We start from the raw sequence: 24535 nt of genomic DNA on the forward strand, positions 1-24535 counted from the left end.
TGATTACTCCCAGGATGATAAAGAACACTTCCCTAGAAACTTAGAGCAAATCCTTCTGACTTTCAGTGGCTCAGAGTGGGTCCCACATTCACACCCCAAACCAATCACCCACATGTGAGGACCATCCTGAACTGGGCTCATGCCCTGGGTGTGTGAGGGGTGGAGATGAACTAAATAAAGCCAGGCTCTCTTTGGATGAGACGTGGGACAGGCAACACACGACACCAGCTTGACCTACAGAGGACTCCCGGACTGTGACCAGGGGTGAGATGGTGCAGACATCATGTTTCAGTCCATCACCCCAAACTGTCAAGACCTGCACCCTGACACCCACTGTATCACTACCTTTCCAGTTTGCCATCCACAATTGACAAGCATCCTCCTATATCCTGACTCAGTGATAAACCCCCAAACACTTCAGAGGGTGATGTGTCATACAGACGGTCTGCTGGTCAATTTTTTAAACTTCCTATGCACTTTTTTTATTAGGCACAGATGCTCAGTTCACTGTTGAGCCACAGCAATCAAAGAGGGAGAATTCCAACATTTCCAGAGATATTTTGCAAGAAAAGATTGCAGAAAACTCTTTAAGATATAGGAAAAATATCATTGAGAATAGGTGGAGGGGCTGGGATATAGCTCTTTGGTAGACTGTGTTTAGCATGTATGAGGCCCTGGGTTCAATCTCCAGCACTAAAAAGAAAATGAAAGGTGGGGGGACAGAATAAGTATAACTTACTTATTAACAACAAAAAAAATTGTTTATACTTTCACAGTGTAGACAGTTCTTCAAAACTGATATCAAAATGGCCAAAAGCATGTGAAAGGATGGTCAACACCATTAGCCATCAAAGAAATACAAATCAAAACCATGAGATACCTGCTCACTAGGATGCCTATAATCACAAAGTCTGAGAATAATGTGTTGGTGACAATGAGAAATTAGAACACTTCTACACTGCTGGAGGGAAAGTAAAAGGTGCAGCTGCTCAGAAGTCTGGTGGTTCCATTATAGGTTAAATGTAGAGTTACCACATGACCCAGCAACTCCACTCCCAGATGCATACCTGAGAAAAATGAAAACACACATCTATACAAACACTTGTGTGAAAATGTTCATAGCAGCATTATTGGTAATGGTTCAAAAGGAAAACTCAAAAGTTCACCAATTGGTGAGTAAGTATAATGGGGTCTGTTCCTTCAATGTAACCTTATTCAGTCATAAGAAGGGATGAAGTACTGAGTAACATGGATGAACCTTGAAACATTATGCTAAGAAGCCAGAACAAAAGGCCATATAGTGCATAAGAACACTTCTGTGATGCCCAGATTAGGCAAATCTATGGAGGCAGAGTGCAGATAAGGGGATGGCTAGGGTTGGGTGACTGGGAGGAGTGAAGAGTGACTGCTAAGGGGTACAGACAGGATTTCTTTTGGAGGTGATGAACTGTTCTGATGTCAATTGTAGTTAGTTGCAAAACTATGACATATGACAACAAACCCCTGAATTGTGCATTTGAAATGGGTGGATTGCATGGCATGCAAATTACATCTTAATAAGGCTATTAAACTAAAAAGGAAGAGGAATCAAGAAGAAAAATCTACTCTTTACCTTTCATGCTGACACACACCATGACTGACACAGGACCAATAAACAACTGCCAGGGGGACCCTGAGGACACTCAAGTAACTGTGAACTAGACTCCACCTGCACAGCCTAACTTCCCTCTGTGCATGACATTCAAAATCAAATGCCAATCCACCTGTCCAGGAACAGGGAGGGTCAGAAATGGAATCCAAGGAGCTGCTTTGTAAAACATGATACAAAGAAGTAAAGGGAGTTAATATTTTCCCAAACAAGTGAGGCTGACTCTGGCATATAATTTAAATCATTAAAGATTAACTAAGTCAGTGAAAGAGTATAGCTTTCTTTTTTTTCACTTTTTATGCTTCTACCATTGTTCTTATTGTATGCATGATATATTCCATTTAAATGCATTTCAAGCCATAAGCAAATATAATGGGAACCATCATGACTCAGAAAAATGCAACCAGTAAAACAACAAACTACATGTCTGCTGAGTTACTAATAAGAGAATCTGTACAATGTGGATTAACAGATCAACACTCACTGAATCTGATCCAAGAGCGAAGGAACTGAACAGAGATGGGTGGTGCTCCTGCCCCGCAGTGCTGATGTCTGGGCCTCAGATATGACCCTGGACACCACCTCCCCTCTCCTGGCCTCCATTTTATGTCTGTAAAATGGGGACAGCCACAGCACCTACCTGCTCCATGGTGGGGAGGACTAGGTGAGGAAATGCAAGGCCAGTGCTGAGGGCTGCTGTTCGTCATGTTTGGCTTTGGTGACAAGATGTCTCCTTCTTCTCCTCTGCCTTTGAGCCTCAGGAGCTCTTGCTTATCTCCAGTCACAGAAGATGTCTGCGGTGGCCAGAGGCATCAAAGTTCACGATTCTGTGACACAGACCTCTTTGTTGCTCTGCCATCGGTGACTGTGCCTGATGCAGGACCACAGGTCACTGGAGGAAGACAGTGAGGATGTTGCACCGCAGCTGTGCTCCTTGGGAGTGGGTCATCAAGTCAGGACACCGACTACAGGGCCAGGTCCACTCCTGCTTCTTTATCTCAAGAGGAAAATGAATGTGAAATACAGATGCCTCCCAGGCAGCGTAACTATGGAAAGGGACCTTCTTCAGTGTCTCGTGTCTTTTCTGGAACCTTGATCTGAAGCACCACATTTTGCTTCCTTGTCTCTGTGTGTATTTCATTAATGCAGCATCTGTAGCCATCGTCACTATTGCTGTTTCAAGTCCAAGTGCTTCAGATAGTGTTAGGGTGGATGGTGTCCTAACATGTCCTTGTTGAGGGTCCCTGCTCTCGAAGAGGCAGTGGGGGAGCACTGCAGTGTGGGGCTGTTTTTATAGATCTGCACTCTTTATCTGTCCCTCAGAGAGAGAGAGAGAAACTTTTATAATTGCTTTGTAAAATCTGTCTTTGTGCCAAAAATGAGGCCAGACTGCCTAAAATTTTTTTTATTTCCTAATTTTTTTTTTTTTTTTGCGGTGCTGGGGATCGAACCCAGGGCCTTGTGCTTGCAAGTCAAGCACTCTACCACTCCACCAACTGAGCTATCTCCCCAGCCCTGTTTCCTAATATTTTAAAATGAAACTTGAGGTAAGTAATTCAAACAGAGGATAATTCTTGGAAATAAAAGGCTAATTCTTTACCATATCATTCTTTAGATCAAATTTTTTTCAAGGTTGTTTTAATCCTACAGCATTTTTATTTGACTTGAATTAGTATTTATCTTTACTTTTTCCCAAAAGAAGAGGGTTGATGTATTTGATCATATTTAAGCACACAGGCCTCTACTGATACTGGGATTTGTTTTACAAATACAGTAAAAATGTTATGTCTCAATGTTGGCTTCTTCAAGTGGTGTCACATATCACAATTGTTCACTTCTGGGACTGGGGATGTATGTAGTTCAGTGGTAGAGCACATGCTTAGCATGAGCAAGGCCTTGGCTTCCATCCTCAGCACTCACAGCACAGAGTGAGGACCACAAGTCAAAGAGCCTGGGTCACGCAGACCCAGATTTTGTTTTGGAAAGTACCTCTTGTGCTGTCTGAGGCCCCGTTTCCTCGTTGGTACAATGGGTGATGACTGACTCACAGTTGGCAAGGCTTAGAGAACAGCAGACGTACAGGTTTGGGATGGTGCTCAGGACAGTACAGGGCTCCTGTAAGCGTGGAGCTTGTTTTCCTGGATGTCAGAACCTGGGGACTGCATCCTGTTTTTCTGGGACAGCCCTGTGGCGTGCCTGTTGTCCCAGCCTGATTCTGAAGAGTGTCCCCTTTTGCTCTCAGAAGTCTCCCCATTTGGGCAGCGATTATGTGCTCACCCCAGTCAGAGCCCAGAGTAGCTTTAACCCCCACTGAAGCTGCAAAGGAATCAGGCTTTTTTGTCATGAGTCAGGCTTCACCTTGTCAGCTGCTCTCCAACGTGGGCATTGGTTACCAAGCACCGTGGGAGGAATCTGAGGTGGGTGTGGGTCGGGAGCTGTGCTGCTGTGGAAGGGAAGTTCTTCTGTAAGGAGGCGAGCGAGCCTTTGGTTATTTTCTGTGTTTCAGGGACCATTTGTAACCCTGGACCCCGGAAGTCGATGTCTAAGCTGCTGTACATCCACTTAGCGCTCTTTGTGCCAGAGGTGGTCTGGGCTTCTCTGGGGGCCACCTGGTTAGTGGATGGCATCCCATGTGACATTCGTGAATGGTATAATTGCAAACATCATTGTCAGGCAAGGTGTTCCATCTTCTCTTTTAGCTTCTTCTCAACATAAATGCATTTGAGATACAGGTGAACAAGCCTTTCTGAGGAACCCGACACATAGCCCAGTATCAGGAGGGCTTCTTAACAGTGTTAAAATCAGACTGAGTGACTCATGACTTAGGGACACTGGTTTGTACATGAGAAATAATTCGTATTCACCTCGGCATTTGTTGTTCTATTTCTTACTGGTTCTCACTCTCCTACATTCCTTATCTTCTAAGAAGGAAGAATACAGATGGGCACAGGCCTATACTGCCAGCAGCTCAAAAAACTGAGTCAGGAGGATCACAAGTTCAGGGCAAGCCTCAGCAACCAGCATGGCTCTCAGCAACTTAGTGAGACCCTGTCTCAAAATTTAAAAAACAATAATAAAAGGGCCGGGATGTGTGCTCAGTGGTTAAACACCCGTAAGTTCAATCTCTGCTACAGAAAGAAAGAGAAGGGAGGAAGAAAGGGAGGGAGGGAGGGAGGAAGGAAAGAAGGAAGGAAGGCCAAAAAAGAAAGGAAGAATACCAAAGCAAAGGCAAAAGCAAAGTTTTATAAGACAAGCAAATTAAATATACTACAGACTAAATTTAAATAGCATTGCAAAACCTAAATGAAGTCATAGTAAGGTTTTGGAAGGTTTATGCTCTGGAAGTGAGAAACAAAGAAGATATCTATTGTATAGAGACAAAAAGAAAAAGGTGGTCAATGACATCTGGAGAAAGAACTGGATGAGATTTTCTACTGGGACCGGCAGCAGAGTTTCTGATCATTCTTCCTCAGATTGATGAGCCTCCATTCATTTTGAAATGAGGACCTCAATCCTTTCACTTTGTTTCACAGTAAATGTATAACTCTGTAAATGAAATTTGCTTCTTTTGGTTAAACCTCTTGCAAAGTTAGGGTAACTTTTCCCTGCACCCTTTTATTTTGCCATATTTAGGTTCTTATTTTCTCCTGAATGTCTCCCTCATCCTGTATTTTGCAGAACAAGTTCCCTAGTAAGCAAGACATCTTGCTGACCAGGAAGGCCATCAAGGGGATTATAGAACATGACTTCATTATTTTTAAAAAATCCCTTTTAAGATGGTAGATGTGGGTGACCAGTGGTCTCAGCACCAGAAGTGGTTCCAGTGCTGTGACAGGAACATGTCAGTCCTGTTCATGGTGTCCTCAAGAGAACACAAGGTTCTCACACAGAATGGGCACACCAACCAGCTGGTGGAGTTGATGAACATCCCTGAGACCATCGTCAACAGCTCTTCTTCCACATCTCCATAACTCTTTTCCTCAAGAAGACGGACCTCCTGGTGGAGAAGGTGAAGACGGTCAGCATCAGAAAGCACTTCTGGATTTCAGGGCAACCCTCACCAACTGGAGAACGTCCAGCGCTACCTGGTCCATTGTTTTGACAAAAAGAGATGAAACCACACCAAGCCACTGTTCTGCCACCGCCATAGTCACTGAGAACATCCGCTTCGTGTTCCACGCTGTGAAGGACACGATCCTGCAGGAGAACCTGAAGGACATCATGCTGCAGTGAGAGGAAGCCCCCTGTGCCTTTCTGAGGCAGCCTGTGTGGCCCTTGGCACTTGTGGCCTGTGTGGTCCTGCAGGGCTTCTCAGACCCATGCTGTCATATACCTGGCTCAAGAATGCTGGGCTCCAGCCCAGCCACGAGCTCTAGGCAAGAGGACGTGGGAACTCCATGTTAGCTACTGATTTGGGGACTAGTGAAACTACTGAAAATCCAAGTGCTCACTTTGGTGTTAATCTGCAATACCTAATAACACAGCCCTCTTTTTACAGGAACTGCATTCTTTCCTGACACAATTTAATTGAGGATGGTGTGTGCACACACATTCTCTCTTTAATGACTAAAACTCAAAATCCAGCTGGCCTTGCAGATGGCTTTTCTCTCTAACCTCTGAGTCTTCACCGAGACAGACTAACCCAAAAGCTTTGCCTCGCGGTAGCTTGTAGCGATGCGTGCCAGGGCTGCTGGGCACAGAGTGCCTGAGCTGGCCCTGCAGCTCTGGCTCAGGGTCTGAGTGCCACCTCCCAAGGTGCCTTTAAGACTTGTGCCAGTGTCCTAAGAGCCCCTGCTCCAGGCACATTAGGTTGAGCAGAGAAACTGTGCCAGGGTCGCTGCCCCGCTCCGTGGAGGACCAGGTTTGGAGCTGTGGACCTGCCTGAACACCCCAGCAGCAGCGTGGAGCGGGGTAGCCCTGGGCCCTGGTGGTGCTCTGTCCACGTGCACAGAGAGGTGCTTTTTACTCCTTGCCCTTCCCTCCTTATGGCAAGGACACTTAAACCATGTGGCCCACCCATTTTACTTGCAAGTCATCTTCTGACCCAGCATGTAGAGTTTCCTTCTTTGGAAAAGAGACAAAGATCTGGGCTTCTGGAAGCTGGCCAGGGCACTAGTGCAGCCTTAGCTCCTGCCACAGCTACTACAGAGTTCTGTCAGCTGGCCCTCTGGAAGTCTGCCTTCCCTGGAGAATTCCAGGCCTCTGCCCGCCAGCACCTTTGGTCAGTGGCCCCTGTCCTCAGCGCTCCTTTCTGCCTCATTCTTGCCAGGCAACCTGCTTCTGTTGCCGCACACAGCAGCGAGTGCTCTCCGATTGGGATCTTGGTGCAGGCGGCTGTGGAATGTACTTGGCTCACCGGACAAAGCCCAGGGTTGCCCAGATTCACACACTGTATATATGGATTCCTACTGTCCAGGAGATGCAGATGCAGAGCCGGGCTTGAGGGCCACACAAGTACACAGACTTGAGGTTCCTTCTGGGCTTAAGGAACCATGATTAGCACGGTGAGAACTGCTGTCCACCCACCTTCCCCTGGCTGTGGCCAGCAGCCTGCCTTGGGAGGAGGGTGGGTTTTCTGTCACAGGTGTGACCACAGGAAGGTCTTGCAAATGAGCAGTTCTCCGCGTGTGTTTGGTGCCACTCTCGCTAAGGAACCTCAGGTGTGCTTAGCAGCTCAGATGTCAAAAATGGAAGCGACTTGCACCTGAGTGTCAGGCTAGCAGGCAGTCCTTGTGGCTCCCGCTCACTCCAGCTGTTGGGCTGATAGTTTTTCCAGATTCACCTGCACGTTGGCAGCCAGAAGCCGCCGCTCCTGTGGTAGGTGAAGGGTGGTGAGCCGTGCGTGCAGCAGGCACCCCATTCACCTGCACTCCATGGCGGGGCTCAGCGGGCCTTGTCAGGAGAGACTTCAGGTAGGTTTTCATGAGGTCCTTGGGGAATCACCTCTGGACCTGTGTGTCCATCCTAAATGTCCTTCTGAACCCCATCAGAACTAAGTAAAGTCAGTTGGCTGTTACTCTCTGGGCCCCAGTGTAGCCAGGAGGTTCAGTGTTAAGCCCCCAGACCCCGTTCAGCACCACTTAGTCCCAAGCCCACCTTCTTGGTGCCCAGCTTGTTGCCCACAGGGAGCAGCCAGCTGGAAGGTGCCTGTGGCCCCACACACGGGACGGGGGTGGCATTATCTTCGGCACCTAGGCATTCATGACAAAACAGCAGGGAGCCTGTCAGGAGTCACGTACTGAGAGCGAGCTGCTCTGCCTCGGGCTCCTCCCTGGGAAGCCCTGCTGTGCACCAGATCTGCCAGACGGGGCCGCTGCGCTGCCACAGGCTGTGTGTATTTCACAGCCGTGGTGCTTAGTTAACGTGATTTGTAGATGTCACTTTGATGAATCTATTAAAAGTTTCCTTAAATGACATTTGTCTTCCTGGTGTGTCACCTCCCATCAGAGCGCCAGGTCCCACCACACAGGCCACTGCCAGACAGCACACCCCTGAATGTGACCACCCACCCACTGCGTCAGAGCAGAACAGTGCCCCTGGGGGCGGATCCTAGAGCGCAGGTGCAGCGCTGTGTTCGCAGGCTAAATCTCCACCTCTGGGCTGGCGCCCCTCCGGAAGCAGAGGTCTCCCGTGGGCCTCGAGGTGGACAGAGTGCGCGTGTCAGGTGCACAACAGGAAAGTGAGGTAAGTGGATGCCCCGGGGCACAGCTCCGGCCCAGCCCCTGTCCTGCGTCTCCTTTGCTCTGCCCACTTCTCCCCTGGGTGTGGACCACCCTGGCTCTTCTTCATCACGCCCTGGACCAGAGCCTCCCGTCCTACCCGGTGTTTATTCAGCAAGAGTCAGTCGTTTTTCAGCTTAATGACCGTCACAAGCACAGACCTGTAGGTGTGGGTGAAATAAGAGAAGTCAGCAGGACAGTGTTGGACCAGCAGGGCCAAGGCGGAAAATGCTACAGGTGACAAGAGCATAAGCTCATGAGGTCCCCGGCCACACTAGCCTCCCCTTTTTGTTAAATCACATCAAAAGCCTCAACCCTGGCTCTCAAAAATACGGAAACGTGAGCATTGATGAAGTGACCAGGTCAACAGATCTTTCTAAAACCTGCAGCGGAGTGACTGAAGGTGCTCGATGTGTGGGTGAGTATGGGGACACGTGGCCAGGGCTCCAGCCGGTCCACACCAGCACAGCAGCAGCGTCTCAGAGGAGGCCTTGAACAGGGGCCAGCTTGCTTCCACAAGCAGTGCCTTGCACGAAAAAGTGCCCCACAAGGAAGAATGGCCACCTCGCAGAGACTCCAATGGGAGCCTCGTGTTCCAAACAGGAAGGAGGTACTGACTGAGTTGAAATGATGGCTTCTTCCATTTTCAGTTACACTTCTAATTTGACCTTACAGCATTTATTGAGGACAAGATGTAATATGGAAGCATTCTAGAAAATCTGAATAATGCAGAACACATTCTGTGTGTCAGTCGCCTGTGATCTCAGTGCAGAGGCTCCTGAATGTGGGTGGGCTTCCACTTGGACTGGAGGTGAGAACAGCGCCCTGTGGGCAGGCAGAGCCGTCACCACACGGAGCCTGTCACAGGCGGGTACTGCAGCCAGGGCTGGGGGCTCCTCCTGGGACCCTCCTCTGCCTTGTGCAAGCACCACTCCTGCTGGGGACCCATGACTCTCGAGAGCCCCGTGGGAAGTGACTGCTTCAGGGAGATGTGACGGGAAGGCAGACACAGCAGCAGGAATGAGGAGGGAACTCTGGGCAGTTAGACCACTGGCCACACCAGCCCAGCGGGCTTCATTCTGTCCCTTCAGAGCTGGACGGTGCCTGACTGGATGCCACCACCCTGCGCTGGCCATCCGCTAGAGGGACCCGTGGAGCCCCCAGTGGACACGAAGGGAAATGCCTCAGGTCACCCCCAGGCCTGCTCTCATTCGGAAAAGCAAATCTTTCCATGTTTGTTCCCGCTGACTCCTCTCCTCCTGTCCACTTGGAGGACCCTTCCACACCCCTGCCCATCATGTCCCCAGGGAAAGTGTGTTTTCTCTACACGGGGTCCCTCACACACTGTCCCCTCTTCCCAGGGGCCCCTTTGACAAGGTCTGTGTTTCCCTGGACCCTGGGACTCCCTGTTTAACAAAGCCGGGCCAGAGGCCTGACCCAGGAGGCCACGCTCCTCCATGAGCGTCAGCACTGATGGGCTGACAGCAGGAAGCTCCACAACCCCACCTGACTGGCCTCGGCACTGAGGGCCCAGCGGCCCACTGACCACAAGAAACCGTTCCTCAGGTGGAAGCGGCCAGTGCAGCCGGGAGTGGTCAGCATCATGGCCTTCCTCTAGGCGGGTGCTGGAAGAGACAGGAAGCCACTTTCCTGCTCCCTAAAGGCCACCTGAGGAGCCAGCTTCCAAGTGGAGCCGAGCTGCTGTGCGTGGCAGTGGGTGCGTGTGCACATGCCCAGGAGTCCTGGTCCTTGTGAGCTGCTGACCACAAGCTGCTGACGGGCCCAGAAACAGACTCACAGATGGAGGTAAAGTCCGTAAAGAAACAGAAGGTGCACTTAGGGCCTGGGGGCCAAGGGGGCAGACACGTCACCTCTGCCACAAGTGGCATCTGCTCCAACCAGAAAACCAGGCGCATGTGGAGGAAAGACCCTCCACCAGGAAGCGGCCTGGGAGGGACACACGCGAGACAGCGCAGGCGTGAGGGCTGGGACATCGCGGCCGGCGGAGGAGCGAGCAGAGCCCAGGTGCAGAGGCTGGCCCCTGTCAGACGTGTGCAGTGCTCACACACAGGCCCAGGTGGTGGCATCTGGGGTGGCCTTGCTCATGGGCCCTGGCCGCTCTCACCCCTGGTTCATGTGGAGCTGGGGTCATCTGGGAGAGTCTGAGGGTGGACGGCTTGCCTTCGGGCCCTGGTGGAGCGAGTGCTTGTAGGCAGCTCGCCAGCGCGTCGGTGCGTGTTCAGGTTGCCTCTGACCGTCACTGGAGTGCCCGGTGGGGATTGACTGGAAGCCCAGGAACGCCTAGATATTTCTGAGAATTTGCTTTTTTAAGTCAACCCCCGACTGAAGCTTGTTTTTGTTTTCCTCTCACCAAGAAGCTAAGCTCAAAAATAAACCTGTTGTTTTGGGTTCTTGTGGATCGAGGTGAGACTGGGAGAGGAAAGGACAGTCAGCCATTCCCACCGGCCATTTGCATTCATTCTAGAAGGCTTCAAAAGCTGGGCTCCTTTGCAGTGAGGCAGGGGGCTCTCCTCTCTGTTCCTCGGCAGTGTGTTTTCGACAGCCTGTGTTCTAAGGTCCCTCTGTGTTTCCTGCCCCTTCAGGATCAGGCTCATGGGCTCACAGGAGACCCCAGTTCTGGGAGCCACTCTGTTCTGGCCTCTCCCCAGGACAGCACCTGTGTCCCCCAGCCTGGCTGGAGCTGCGCCAGGAAGGCAGCCTCCGTCCTGCAGATCTGGGCACCTCCTCAGGAAACCTCGCCGCTCCGTCCACTGGGTGGCAGCATCCCTGCTGGGGACTCGCCCTCTTTCTAGGAGCAAGTGCACAGAGCACAGCCCCAGCCCCATTGTGGACGGCATGGGCCCCTAAGAGCAGCGGCCACCCACCCGTGTTCCCTGGGAGCAGCCTGGTGATCTCAGGAACCAGCTCAGGGCTGGGGCGAGCCTCCCGATGCCTGTGCCAAGCCTGCTCTGCTTCCTGCTCAGACACATCCAGTTCACTCCCTTCCCTCAGGAGCCTGTGGAACATGGGAGATGGCAGAGGCCCCACTGGGGCAAAGGAGCCTGAACTCGGCTCCACCACCCCTGAGGCTTGGGCGCGTCGCCAAGCTGCGTCTCACCTCCACAGTCCCAGAGCAGATGTCAACAATGACACCTCCCACCGTTGTTTAGAGAATTGGGGGTGATGGGCCTGCAACACCCCCTAGTCCTCAGAGGGGACATCAGAGATGGGGGGTTTCCTGAGTGGACTTGGGTCCAGCGACCGATCCCTCTGAGGCCTGGCTGTCCCTGTCCCTTGGGTCTGGAGAGCATTGTGTGTGGACCTTCTGTGTGTGGGCACATCCCTGGAATGTTCTAGCATCCCCTTTGACCTTGGAGGAATCTCAATTTGAACACAGCCTTGCCACTAGTTTCTTGACTAAGCCACACGGTTTGTGTTTCAAGCCCTTTGGAGATTTCTGTCATCACAGGTCTGTACCAGATGTCCATGGGCTGACTCACAGGGCAGCATCCCCCTTCAGACCCTGCCTGGAAATGGGGTGCAAAGCTGCACTAGCTCTCCTGCCCCCTGAGGGTTCCTACGGTGGGCAGGAGCGAAATGCTTCTCCCTCCTTGGATGGCGAGTCTGGGCTTTGGGTAGAAAGAGGGATCTGCCGCCTCCGTCTAGGTCCCCGCCAGCTTGCCCCTGGTCAAAGCCTGGGGACCTGCGTGTGGAGCCTGGGCCTAGATGTTCTAGCCATGGAAGTGACAGGTCGTGACCCTGAGCCTGGAGAGGTACATGTGGAGCCAGGGCTCCGTGTCCTAGTGACACAGGCGACGTGTCATGACCCTGAACTCCTTTGGTTCCCCTCAAGCTCCTCCAGCTTGACCGAGACGTGCCAGGCTCTTGGAAGGGCTCTGTCAACCTGTCCTCACGCATCCCAGGGGCTCCGGACGGACCAGGTGCGGAAGCAGCGAGGTCAACTTTGCACATTTGTTTTACGTTCTGGGCACCGCAGCCCCTGGAGCTGCAGACCCTCATCTAAACATGGCAGTGCACAGCCGAGTCCATCTCCAGCTCCAGGTGAGGAAGGCCTGTGAGCCGCCGCTCGGCTCCTCCTCTCCTTGACCCTCCTCCCATGGTGACTCTCCCGATTACCTTCACCTGTCAAGGGCAGCACCTGGGCCAGCATGTGGGGAAGGAAACACGGCAAAAGCAGCCGCCTTTTTGAAACGTTCTCCTGACATCCATCTTTAAAAAGCCTCTGGTAAGGTTCTGTTTTTAGTGGTTTGCTCCCTCGCGCCTCCACGTGCCCTCTTGGGACTCATGAGTTGAGAGCCAAAGGCCAGGGACAGGTGGCCGGGGCTGAGGATGTGGGGCGAACCCCACCCTGGTGTGCACACCCTGATGGCCTCCCACCCGCAGTCCACACCTGCTGTGTGGTCACCTCCACTGAATCTTCCGCCTCTTGCAGAGTCACCTCAGACAGGTAAGCCTGCGTGGCAGGCATGATGGTGAAACCCGGGCCACCAACACGGACTGGGGCCAGCGTCTCGCAACAGCCACAGTGCCATCTGCCATCTGACACGCTCTTCCTGAACCTTGCCACGCTCCATCCAGAGGTGGCGTCTGTGTCCCTCCCAGGAACCTGCATGGCCTCAGTGACTGCCCACCTGGGGAGGCACCTGCCGAGGGAGCCTGGGCCTCATGAGGGCTCCCAGCGCCGGGGGGACACGCCCTGCCACAGACATGCGCAGCAGCGGGAGCCAGTAGCACGAGTCCCTTCATCTCATCGCGAGGACGTCCTGGACCGTGGGACACCTGCGTGGGGCAGCCAGACGGCCTGGGGGCTGGGGAGGGTGCCAGTACTGCTTCAGAGGTGTGTCTTTGCTTCCCGGTTCAGATGGCCTCAACTCAACCCTGTCCATTCTGGGGACCCTGGGACCTGCCCTCTGGTGCCTGTGGGTCACAGCCACAAGGCAGCTTCAGAGCTCCTCACCCACATGGACTCCCTCTAGGTCTATATTCGTATTTTGGATTGTTTTCTCAGAGCCCCAAAACTGTCTAAGCTGCCCTGTTCTTGCCTCTTTCCAGAGAAAAGCTGGGACCCTGCTTCACTCTGCAGGATCCTGTTGTCTCTCAGGCTGGGACATTTGATAGTGGTAAAAAGGCCACTTTGGGGAGGAAATAATCAAATGAGCGTGCACATAAAGAGCTTTGAAATACGAGATGCAAAGTAAAGGGAAGCCGGGTGCGGTGGTGCACCCCTGTAATCCCAGAGCTCGGGAGGCTGAGGCAGTAGGATCACAGATTCCAGGCCAGCCTCAGCAGCTTAGTGAGGCCCTAAGCAACTTGGTGAGGCCATGACGCAAATTAAATGGAGCTGGGGAAGTGGCTCAGTGGTTGAGCATCCTTGGGTTCAATCCCTGGGATGGAAAAAAGAGGAGAGGGAGACAGAAGGCGCCACGGGTGGACGGCGTCCTATCCCTCAGGAATGGATAGAACCCGGCACGAAGACGCCCCTGAAGACGTGAGCTGCACCCTGCTGGCAGCAGCGCGGGCACCACAGTGGCCTGGTGCCACCGACAGCACAGCCACCTTGGTCAGAAAACGGTGCCGAGAATGGCGCTGGAGTTTGTTTTCACCACGAGTGACAGCAGGCGACCTCAGGAATGAGGCGGCTCCACCCTCCACCCCGAAACCTGCAGCTTAGACACCTGCCTTCCCGCAGCGTGGGGCCCAAAAGGCACCCAGTGGGCACGTTCTGAAGCTCAGGACCAACACGAAACAAAACCCCAGGGCCTCCGCTTCGAGGGGACCCCGGGACCCAGTTAGCAGCACAGCCCAAGTCCCAGGGTCACCACCTGCCTGGATAACTCTTCAAGCTCCGGCTGGAAATAAGCAGCAGGCCCAAAGCCCGGCCTGCAGGCAGAAGGCAAGCTCAGCCCCCCTGGCCCTCCGTCGGGGTGGAGCCCCGAGAGGGGGCAGAGGCGCTCCCCAGACTGCGGGCTGCTCCGCCACCAGTGCCCTGCGACCAGGCTGTCCTTTGGGGTGAGCAGGCGGGCACAGGGACCCAAGGAGCCAGCCAGAAGCAGCCTCCTCAACTTCCGAGGACCCGCCGTGCCCCTGACTGGCGGCCGTGGTCAGTTGGCATCCGGGAAAGATGCCAGGCGCTGACCTTCCTGCACTGGACGGGCCATCTTGCCGCACTAACTCTCCCCGTCCCAGCGGCAGGGGGAAGACTCGGCCCTGGAGACTCTGCGTGTGCTCAGCCGCCGCCTCAGGGAGGAGAGCTTGTCCCCCAGGGCCTTGCGCAGCCCTGCATTGTCCCTGCCACAGGGCAGGTCTTGCCTGGTCGCCGGGAGCTGCCCTGTGAACATCTCCCACCGGTCCAGGGCATCCACCGCCCTGTCCACCTGTGCCAGCTCCTCCTCGGCCACGTCCCGTTCCAGGGCCTGGATGCACGTGGCCAGCCACCGTCTGTGCTCCTCGATGGCCTCCACAGGGCCCCCCAGCTTCGGCAGAGCCTCTGAGGCCACCAGGGAGCTCTGCCCATCCTCAGGCCCCTCAGGGAAGGCATGACTCCATGCATCAGGCGTGAGGGGCTCTGACGGGCTGGTGACGGGCTCGGAGTCGCTCTCACAGCACATGCCAGAGTCTGCACTGAAGGGCGGGGTGTCCTCCGAGACAGACGGCTCTCCAGCTTCCGGGCAGGGCCACGAGCCCGCTGCTGCCTGCGTCCAGGCGTGGAGTCTCTGGGAGGGAGAAACAGGCTGAGTGCTCTCTGTTCGGGTGCTTGTCTGGCCAGCGAGCTGCCTGAGGACCCAGCTGTCTTCAGTCACCCTGAGGCCGGTGGCAATCTGGTGCCACCAGGGCCCTACTGCCCAGCACTCCTGAGGGCTGGAGTCCAGGCTGTGCCAGAGCCAGACGTTCCAGGTCACAGGAACCTGCTGTTCACTTTTCAGGAACTGGGCACCTCTTGCTAAGCCAGCCTTTCCTCAGAGGTCAACTCCAAAGCTCGTAATTAAAGCTAGAAAATTTTAAGGCAAAAGGAATTCTCAAAACGCTCCACTCCCTACATGTTTCACCGTGGCTCACCGTTACCTGTGCTCCTGAGGTCCCCTCTGTGCACCGTGTCCACAGGATGGGACAACAGGCAGCACTTTCCAGCACTGATCAGCAATCAGTGGACACTGGCCATCACCACAAAGCGTGGCTTTTTCTCTGAGCAGAGACACTGGCCCTGGGTCAGCTCCACGGCTCTTACCAAGTCCTTGGGCCACCCCAGGACATGTGGCAAACCTTCCGCGTAGCTCCCGCCTACTACCGTCATTGGCCCACCAGGTCCTGAGCCCTGTCCTCAGGGGGGATTGGCTGCCCCAAAGGGCCCAACCATTTCAGGGAGCACCATAGGAAGAGAGGCTGCACCCACCACCTCAGCCCCCGGAGCTGACCCAGGGTCTGCTGAACACCCCCCTCAATTGGGTAAAGTTGAGTGAGACCCCAAATGAAGGACGGAAACCGAGAAATCACAGTCCTCCAGTCTGAGCTGCCCTGAATTCCCGTTCACAGCCTCCCCAGGACGAGAGCCGCTGCCAACCAAGCCTTTGCCTGTGCCCCCGTGACAGGGCAGCTGGCCCACGCAGGGTGCCTCCACAAGCTGACAGTCATGCCAGCTGCCCTGTTCTGCAGCGACACAGGCTCCTGCCCTCCCCACTAGGGAAGGACAGACACCCAGAGGGCTGTCCCTCTGCTCCCAGGGCCTGGTCTCTACCTCAGGCCCCCAGCATCACAGGAGCCCGTTCAATGCGTCCAGGTGAGACCCCCACCCCGCCAGGGAATTGTGACACCAGGGCAGGCTGAGAGCCACTTCCCTGCCAGAAACCTACGTGAGGAAGGGGCTCCCCAGAACCCACGAGTCTGACAAGTTTTGGGTTTCAAATTGATAGATCTGTGCCTCCATTGAAAGTTTGTTTCAAGTCAAAGATGGATTTAAAAAGAAATTAAGAGAGTAAGCAAACAAATCTTCCCATGGGAGTAAGAAAAGGGACCCTGCTCCGTGGCCATGCCATGTGCTGCCAGCAGAGGGCAGCATCCCCTTCCCAGCGCTGCCAGAGGCGGGCGCTCCTGTCCTGGACTGGGTTGGTCTGGTTCCCTCTTCCTTCCAGGATCAATGACCTGGCCCATGGCCAATCACAGGGTGCTGCCACTTGTTAGGTACCAGCTAAGGACTCGATCTGCTACCAAGGAGAGCTGTGAGGTCCTGGAGGATCAGGACACAGCAAGGTCCTTTGCCTGTGTGCGGCTTCCATGGGGCCAAGTCGGGAGCCAGGGCAGAGCTCACCTTGTACCTGTCAGCGAGCCGGAAACCCAGGATGTGCTGCAGCTTCCGCAGGCAGATGGGGCAGAGGTCCGGGGGCCGCCTCAGGGCCTCATCCAGGCTGAGCGCACCTTGCATGAGGCAGCGGAGCCAGCGGCAGTTCCCCAGGCCCAGGAGGTGACAGAGCTCATGGCATGTGACCTGAGGGGGAAGGCCACCAGCCTTGCCTCACAACCTTGCCCTCTACCCACAGACTCCCGACCCCTGGGTGAGGACAGACGGCTGGCAGATGGTCCAAGGGCACCTTCCCCTTTGAGGGCTGTGGGGGAGCCGCACAGCACGGGGACTTGGGAACCAGGCCAACACTGGGTCAGATCCCAACCCTGCCACTTCACTGCTGCCTGGCCTTTGGCAAAACACTTGGCGTCTGAGCCTCAACTTCCTCACTCTGCAAAGTGAGGGATCGTCTCTTCCTGGGGAGAACTAGACAATATAACTGGCCAGGCAGAAGGCTCGGCCAGATCCACATCCACAGCTGCCCAGTCGCCCACCTCTCCCTGTCCCCCATGCCCACCTTGCAGCACTGTACCACCCCCAGGGCGCTGAAGCACTGGCTCCTGCCTCCGTCCCGGAGCGGGGTCTCAGGGCCATTTGCTGCCACCTCAAGCAGAGCTGGATCAAGGGCACTGGGCCCCACCTGCGAGAATTCCCCTGAGAACCGGGCGAAGCTGCAGACGCCCACATCTGGGGAGAGGGAAGGACAAGGGGACTCAGTGGGTGGCCTCGGATTCAGGGAGCCCAGAGTGAAAGCACCCATCCTCTCTTGCGGCCCAGGCACGGCCTGAGGATGAGCCAGTCCCGGGGGACCCTGCCCTGCCGGCTTGCCCCTGTGAAGGCCGGCCCTGGGGCAGCAGCCAAGCCACCTCCTGCCCAGGAGGAGCGGAAACGTGGGGGCTCGCGGTCACGCAGCTCTCCCACCGTGCCTCAGCCTGCCCAGGAGCGAGAGCGAGAGCACGACGCTCCGAGCTGCCAGGCTCCCTCAGGTGGAAAGCGCGGGCCCCACTCACCGTGCCCCGGCAGGAACTTGCTGAAGGTGAAGCTCCAGGTCTCGCGCGGGTACAGGTCAGACAGCGTGAGGCCCAGCACGCACAGGGCGTCATCTGGCTTGTTGTTCTTCAAGAAGGACAGGATGCCATCTGTGGGAGAGCACTGGGGGTCAGGAGGTGGCTAGGGACCCATCTCCAGCCCTGCCCGAGGCAGGCTAATAGATGTGGAAGTGGGGACATTATTCTGTTTTCACCAGAGGGTCAAGGTCAGAGAGAGACCTGAGCAGCTGCACTGCTGTTTCTGAGGACCGAGGAAGGACCGAGGAAGGGTTACCAGCCAATGAATGCAGACACCCCTGGAAACCGGAAAAGGCAGACAGGGTCTCCCAGAGCCTGAGGAGGAACGCAGCCTGCCCACACCTTGACCTCAGCCCAGGGAGACTCCTGACCACAGAGCTGCAGGACCAGCTGTGTGGTCACCAGTTACAGCAGTGATAGGGACTAACACTCCCCAGGAGTGTGGGCATGGACGGGCTGAGTGAGCCAGGACACAGCTAATGAGGAGCCCAAAGGAGGGAGAGGGAGTGGCCAGCCAGGTCCCAGGAAACTAGAAGGGAGTCTCCAGTGACTGAAGAGAGGAAGAGAGGCCACCATAGAGGAAAGCGCTTTCCAAGGCACAGAGAGGCTGGGTGGTGGGAGGGGCATCTCCACAGAGGCTGAAGTGGCAGGACTCAGGAGGGAGATGACTTCCGCTAGTGAGGGCTACAGAGTGCAGTCCTGGCGTGGCCTTGGCCAACAGGGGAGGCCAGCGGGGAGCATTGCTGCAGGTGGGGAGCCGAGTGGAAGGAGGGGCAGAGTCGCCTCTGATCATGTCTCAAGAAGGGAGAGGGAAGAGCAGCGGGCACTGCCAGGGCACCGCCGAGGGCCTTTCCCTGCATCTCAGGGAGCCCACGCCAGCATCCGCCGTGGGTGGAGGTTTAAGCAGGTGTGGACCGGCAGGGAGAGGAGAGGGAATGGTCAAGTCTGAGCCTAGGAAGGGCATCAAGAGACAGAGGCAGGGCTGGGGTCGTGGCTCAGCGGTGGAGGCTTGCCGAGCATGTGTGAGTACGGGGTCCGATCCTCAGCACCACAAAACAAATCAATCAGCCCGTCAATCAATAAAGGTCCATCAGCAACTAAAAAACATTTAAGAAAAGATACAAAGGGAGGTCAGGTGGCGAGGAGGGGACTAGAGAGACAGGAGATGCTTGAGGAGGCGATGGGGGACACGCTCTGGCTGATGGAGATGATGCTGCACATCACTGTCAGGGAAATACAGCCTGAGCTGTAACTATAATTTTAAAAAATATAACTTTAAATTTCCCTCAAGTAGAAAAGAAACAGGACAAATTGATTGATTTTAATAATATATTTGATTTACTTAGTATATCCAAAATATTTTCCTAACACATGCTCAAAAAAAAATTTTTTTTTAAACTGGGGATTGAACCTGGGGCACTCAACCACTAAGACATATCCCCAGCCTTTCTATAATTTATTTAGAGACAGGGTCTCATTAAGTTGTTTAGGGCCTTGCTAAGTTGCTGAGGCTGACTTTGAACCTGTAATACTCCAGCCTCAGGCTCCCAAGCCACTGGGATTACAGGTATGCACCACCAAACCCAGCTACACACATACTCAAAAATTTTAAATTATGTTTTTGTTTGTTTATCTGTTTGTTTTGGTGCTGCTGAGGATTGAACCAAGGGACTCTCTACCACTAAGCCACATCCCCAGCCCTTTTTATTTTTTATGTTGAGACCCTAAATTGCTTAGGGTCTCACTAAGTTGCAGAGGCTGGCCTTGAACTTCCCATCAAGCTCCCTGAATGCCTCAGCCTCCAGTAATCCCAGCTACTCTGGAAGCTGAGGCAAGAGGATCACAAGTGCAAACAGTCTGCACAACTTGATGAGACCATGTCTCAAAATAAAAAATTTAAAGAAAAGGACTGGGGATGTAATGCAGTGGCTAAGCACCTCTGGGTTCAATCTTCCTTACCACAAAAAAATAAATAAAAAAGAAGAGTAAACTAATGTTTCAAACAAGATGTCCAACTAATAGTGAAAATAGCAAAGTGCACCATGAGTAAGATAACAGACAGAATTGACAGAACCAACAAACAGCCAGGTAGGCCCCAGGCAGATGCTGTGAGCTGCTGTCAGGGGATTGGAGCCCTAAGGCCAGTCACAGAAGAAAAAAATGCACAGGAAACGACACAGCTGCAAATCAGGACACGGGAATGAGGACTTACTGGTGTGGTGAGGAGCACGTCAGACACAGTCGCAGAGAGTGCTAGAGGGTGAGGCAACAGAAGTATGAAGGCCAAACAGAAATCTCAGAGCAAGAGGGGACCGGCTCACACACCCCAGAGCATGTGGCAGTGTGGACCAGAGGCCAGTGAAGAAAGGCCGTGTGAGCAGTTCCCAGAACATGAACAACACCGATCCACTCTTGCTAGAGAGCGCCTGCTTGGGAACCCCAGGGCTTGCATCTGGGTCTCCTATCCACTCGGGTCCCATTCCTCAGCTGGCCTCACTCTCCAAAGGCAGCAACCTGCAGACACGGTTGAAGCTTCAAGGGCCAGGTCCTCTGGGCACACACGAAGGCCTTTGCAAGGGTGAATGTCTGCAGCAAAGCTCAGCAGCCTTCAAAGGGTGCCCTTTACCTGCTCTGCACCTCCAGAGAGTTCCCGTGGGCCCGGAGCTGTGGCCATGTCCACAGACACTGCTGGATAGGGAAAGGAGCTCCTTATCCCCATTCTGTCCAAAAGGCTGGGGAACTGATGCCCACAGAGAGCAAACAGTTCTTCCCTCTCTGGAGCTCCTTCCTCCTCTTTTCCTTCCAGAATGGGCCTTTTGCTGCACGGTGGGATCTGGCCCCCCTGGCCCCGGGCTGCTCTCCACCCCCAGCCTGACTCACCTGTGTGGAGCTGCAGCTCACCAGAGTCCTGACTGGGGCGCGAGGAGCAGCGGATGGACACAGCTGCCACGGAGGGCAGGCACTTGACCCGCAAGCCCAGGAAGAAGGCCTCCACACAGCTCCGCAGGTGGTCCAGCAGGGGGCATCCTGCCAGCTCCTCGCTCAGATCTGGGGGCAGAGCAGCTGGTCAGCACGGTGCCCCCAAAGGTCTGCGACCACTGTGTCAAGGAGCTGCCACCAACACTGACCATCCCGGCAAACAAGGCCAGTGCCCAGACAAGAAGGCAGGAAACCCGGCATGGTGACACAAATGTAATCCCAGGTGCTGGGAGACTGAGAGAGAGGATCCCAGGTTCAAGATCGGACTGTCTCCAAATAAAGAATAAAAAGGGCTGGGGATGTAGCCCAGTGGTAAATCACCCCTGTATTCAATCCCCACTACCAAAATAGAAAGCAAAGGACAGGAATCACTGTCACATGTGAGACTCAGGGAGGCAGGGATTTCTGCAGTGAAACCAAAAGCCTGTCAGTTGATCGGGGAGACCCATGCGGGGGTGGCAGGAGCAGCCATGGTTCTCAGCTGCAAAGAGCCTGCTTGAAACGGGGATAAAGGCTTACGCTGGAAAGCAAGGCCTTGGTAGGGCAGGGAGGGGCCATTGGAGGGAGGGACACAACCAGACGGCATCCTAGGAGGACAGATGGACACGACCAAGAGTGGAGGCCGTGGGAATGGCTGCAAGGTCTACAGACCCATAGCCTGGCCTCAGCCCAGAACTGCTAGACATGCAGGACCCAGAACCACCCCAAACCTCCCACCATGGCACCTCTCAGCAAGGCGCCATGTGTCCACAGGTAGGGGAGGCGTCTCCTGGAGCTGCAAACAGGACACATGAAAAGGGGGCTGGTCCACAAGGTCAGGAGCAGAACCTCAGATGTGGGTTTATGTAGAGCAAGACCCACGATGCCCTCAGCACTCTGATCCTGAGCAGCCGACGGGGTGGCGTGGACCCGGGGGCTGCTAGGGCAAGGTCACCTGAAGCCCAGCCTTCCTCTGTCTGGCAGAACAGGTGCCAGCCTTGGGAAGGGTGTGGACATCAATGTCTCAGGCGGACACTTGGCATTCCTCTCCAAAGCTAGTGCCACTTATGCCAGGCTGGGGCCACCTGCCCTTGGAATGCTGGGAGCACACTGGCCAGCCCACCCCTGACCCTCCCCATTACCTGGCTGGGTTATTCTCTCGGCCCTTGGATCTCCCTGTGTCCCCCAGCCCTCCAAGCCATGCTAGGGGTCCCTGAGTCCTGCTCCCCATGCTCAGTCCAGTATCTTCCAATAGTCCCACGGCCCAGGCTTTCTGAGCAGTATCAACGATGGGTGGGCAAAGCTGGGGCCTCCCTGCCTCACCCCAATTCCAAACACATCCACTGCCATCAGCCCTAATTCCAGTCCTGCCTGGGGCTGTGCCCACGCTGGTTCCCCTGGCTCCAGCCCCCTCCCCGTACCTATTGGCTGCAGGTAAATGTGCTTCCGAGCCAGGCTCTGCTTCCGGTGCTGCAGGGAGCTGTGGAATGTCTGGAAGTCCTCGGGGGCCTCCGGGTGGCTCAGCAGCCAGTCAAAGGCCGAGTGGATGAGCAGTGTGCAGAAGAGGGTTCTCTGGGGGTTGTAGGCCTCAGACAGGAACAGCCTCTCCGCTGGGGTGAAGGCTGAGGCGTAGAGCTGCTGCAGGGCCACGTCGCTGGAGACCAGCGCGTCCTTCAGGGCCCGGGGGCCGAAGCTGAACTCCTGGGCCTGTCTACACTGCAGCATGTTAGCCATGCCCAGGAACTCCAGTTGCTGGCCATGAACTGCCCAGGGGACAATCACGGTCTCTTCTAGCACCTTCCCTTGAACTGACAGGAGGGGCTGCCAGAGACTCCCAGCAGAAGGATCTTGGGCCAAGAGCCTGTGTGGCCCAGCCCTGCCTGGTGCTGGACCTCCTTAGCAAAACGAGGGGAGGCATGGGCGCCTCCAGGCCTGCCGACACCCTGTAGGGGACATAGAGCATGCCACTGTCACCACTGGCACACACAGGCCGGCTGTGTCGGCACAGTGGAGCCCTGCACATCCCCAGGATACAGCACTTCCCCCCAGACAGGGACAGAGGCCACTATTCTCTTTGTCCTTCTGGCAGCCTGGGCCCCCAATCCAGAAGTGAGCTGGGAGACTCCTCTCCCCTAGGCAGGGATGCCTTTCCAGGACCATGCTCTGCTGGAATCCCCAGGAAGGGCGGGGGCCCACTCCTTGTCATACACCCAAACTCTGCCCTGAGCCCTTAGAGGGAAAGGGGTGCACACCTGTAGTCCCAGCAGCTCAGGAGGCTGATGCAGGAGGATGGCGGGTTCAAAGCCAGCCTCAGTCACTTAGCAAGGCCCTAAACAACTTAGGGAGACCCTGTCCCTAAATAAAAAATAAAAAGGGCTGGGGATGTGGTTCAGTGGTTAAGCGTCCCTGGGTACAATTCCCAGTACAAAAAAAAAAGGAAGGGGGCATCTGACGGGACATCTGTTGGGCCCCTGCAAAGCCAGAGGGGCCCCTCCAGACAAGAAACTGGAAGTTACTCTCTGTGATCACAAAGGGTACCCCATCACTTGGGGCCATAACTGCATCTCTTCTTAACCAGCCACAAGCTTCCTGGCCAGAGCTGTGCATGTCCCCAGGAAGAACATGGAGGAGGAAGGTAGCTCCAATGGCTCCCAGACCCAGAAATGTCCAGGGCCCTCACAAGGGCTCTGAAACACAAATAAAGTGGTCATGGGTAGCATGCCAACCCCTGCAAGCTATAAATGGGGAGTTGCAGAGAAGCAAGGGTTTGAACCACTGGGACAGCCCAGCAGGGAGAAGGGACAAGCAGGCAGACTGTTACACCTGCTCTGCAAACCAGCGTTGTCCTGAGCCAGGAACAAGGACTGGTGCGGCCACGCATGTGTCAGAAACACACCTGAAAAGCTGTCAGGAAGCACTGGACCGGCTGCTTTGGGCCTTCCTTGATGTCTCAGTGCAGGTGTGACATAGGCAAAGTCAGGTGAGGGACAGGCTGGGTGGGACACCTTCATGGAACAATAAAGGGAAGGACAGGGATGGGGGTGGGGGACCAGAAACCAGAGATGAGAAGATGCACCGGTCACAGCAGAGAGAGCCAGGGGAACAAGGACCAAGGGTGGACTGCCCTGGGCCATCCTCAACTCAGGAAGTTCAACCAGACCCAAAAGCCACTTCTCTGCAGAGCACCAAGCTGTGGGGCCTCCAGCCCTACTTGGAAACCAGAAGTGGGCTCCCTTTTGTGTGAGAATGAGGAGCCCAGACTCTCTTTAGTTAACCCCAACTTAAAACCTTAATCTAAAAAATACATTTATATCTACTCAAACACGTTTGAGCAGGAAGTCCGAGGTACGTAACTTACAAGGCTTCCTTGGAAGGAAATACACACATACGTATATAATATATGCACACATAAGTCCATAAATACAATTTTTTTCCATTGGAAAGTGCTGTCTTAAAAGAAGAAAGGGCCAGGATTAAATTTCCATCAAGATCCTTCCCACACAGAGTTTTATATATTTTCTCTCCATATATATTTAACAAATTTAAGATCCAACTGTATGTATAATCTTCTATCTTTTGCTCAGTATGTTATGGCATTTTCCCAAAGCTTTAAATATTCTATAAAAATGCCATTTTCCTTGGCTGTCCCCCATACAGCAGGGTGCTCATCTTTGCTCACGAGCCTGTTTCCATCTCCTCCAGACGGATTCCTAGAGGGGTTTCCATGTGCCAGGGTTTAAAGCATCTTGCTTTGTATTTCCAAGTCGCTTCCCAGAAAGGACATGCC

General features: G+C 54.4%; 1 protein-coding gene and 1 pseudogene across 4 annotated transcripts in view; one reads left to right on the plus strand and one right to left on the minus strand.

The window, feature by feature from the left end:
- Window positions 1–5398: 5398 nt before the first annotated feature.
- LOC124970318 (guanine nucleotide-binding protein subunit alpha-12-like) lies at window positions 5399–6175 on the plus strand (annotated as a pseudogene).
- Window positions 6176–8288: 2113 nt separating this feature from the next.
- The window catches only part of Amz1 (archaelysin family metallopeptidase 1), a 29062-nt gene continuing 12815 nt past the window's right edge, over window positions 8289–24535 (minus strand). For 3 of the 4 annotated variants that reach the window (XM_047532709.1, XM_047532708.1, XM_047532710.1), the window contains 6 exons: window positions 22170–22691; window positions 20671–20838; window positions 17734–17862; window positions 17241–17410; window positions 16691–16867; window positions 13684–15101 (listed from right to left, as the gene is read on the minus strand). In XM_047532709.1, coding sequence (XP_047388665.1) covers window positions 14556–15101; window positions 16691–16867; window positions 17241–17410; window positions 17734–17862; window positions 20671–20838; window positions 22170–22482 — 1503 coding nt within the window. In that variant the 5' untranslated portion in view covers window positions 22483–22691 and the 3' untranslated portion in view covers window positions 13684–14555. Of the gene's footprint in view, window positions 8529–13683; window positions 15102–16690; window positions 16868–17240; window positions 17411–17733; window positions 17863–20670; window positions 20839–22169; window positions 22692–24535 lie in introns of those variants that run through there. The other variant, XM_047532711.1, reaches the window with a different exon arrangement.

Source organism: Sciurus carolinensis, chromosome 18, assembly GCF_902686445.1.
Source record: "Sciurus carolinensis chromosome 18, mSciCar1.2, whole genome shotgun sequence".
In the NCBI taxonomy this organism is placed as follows: Eukaryota; Metazoa; Chordata; class Mammalia; order Rodentia; family Sciuridae; genus Sciurus; species Sciurus carolinensis.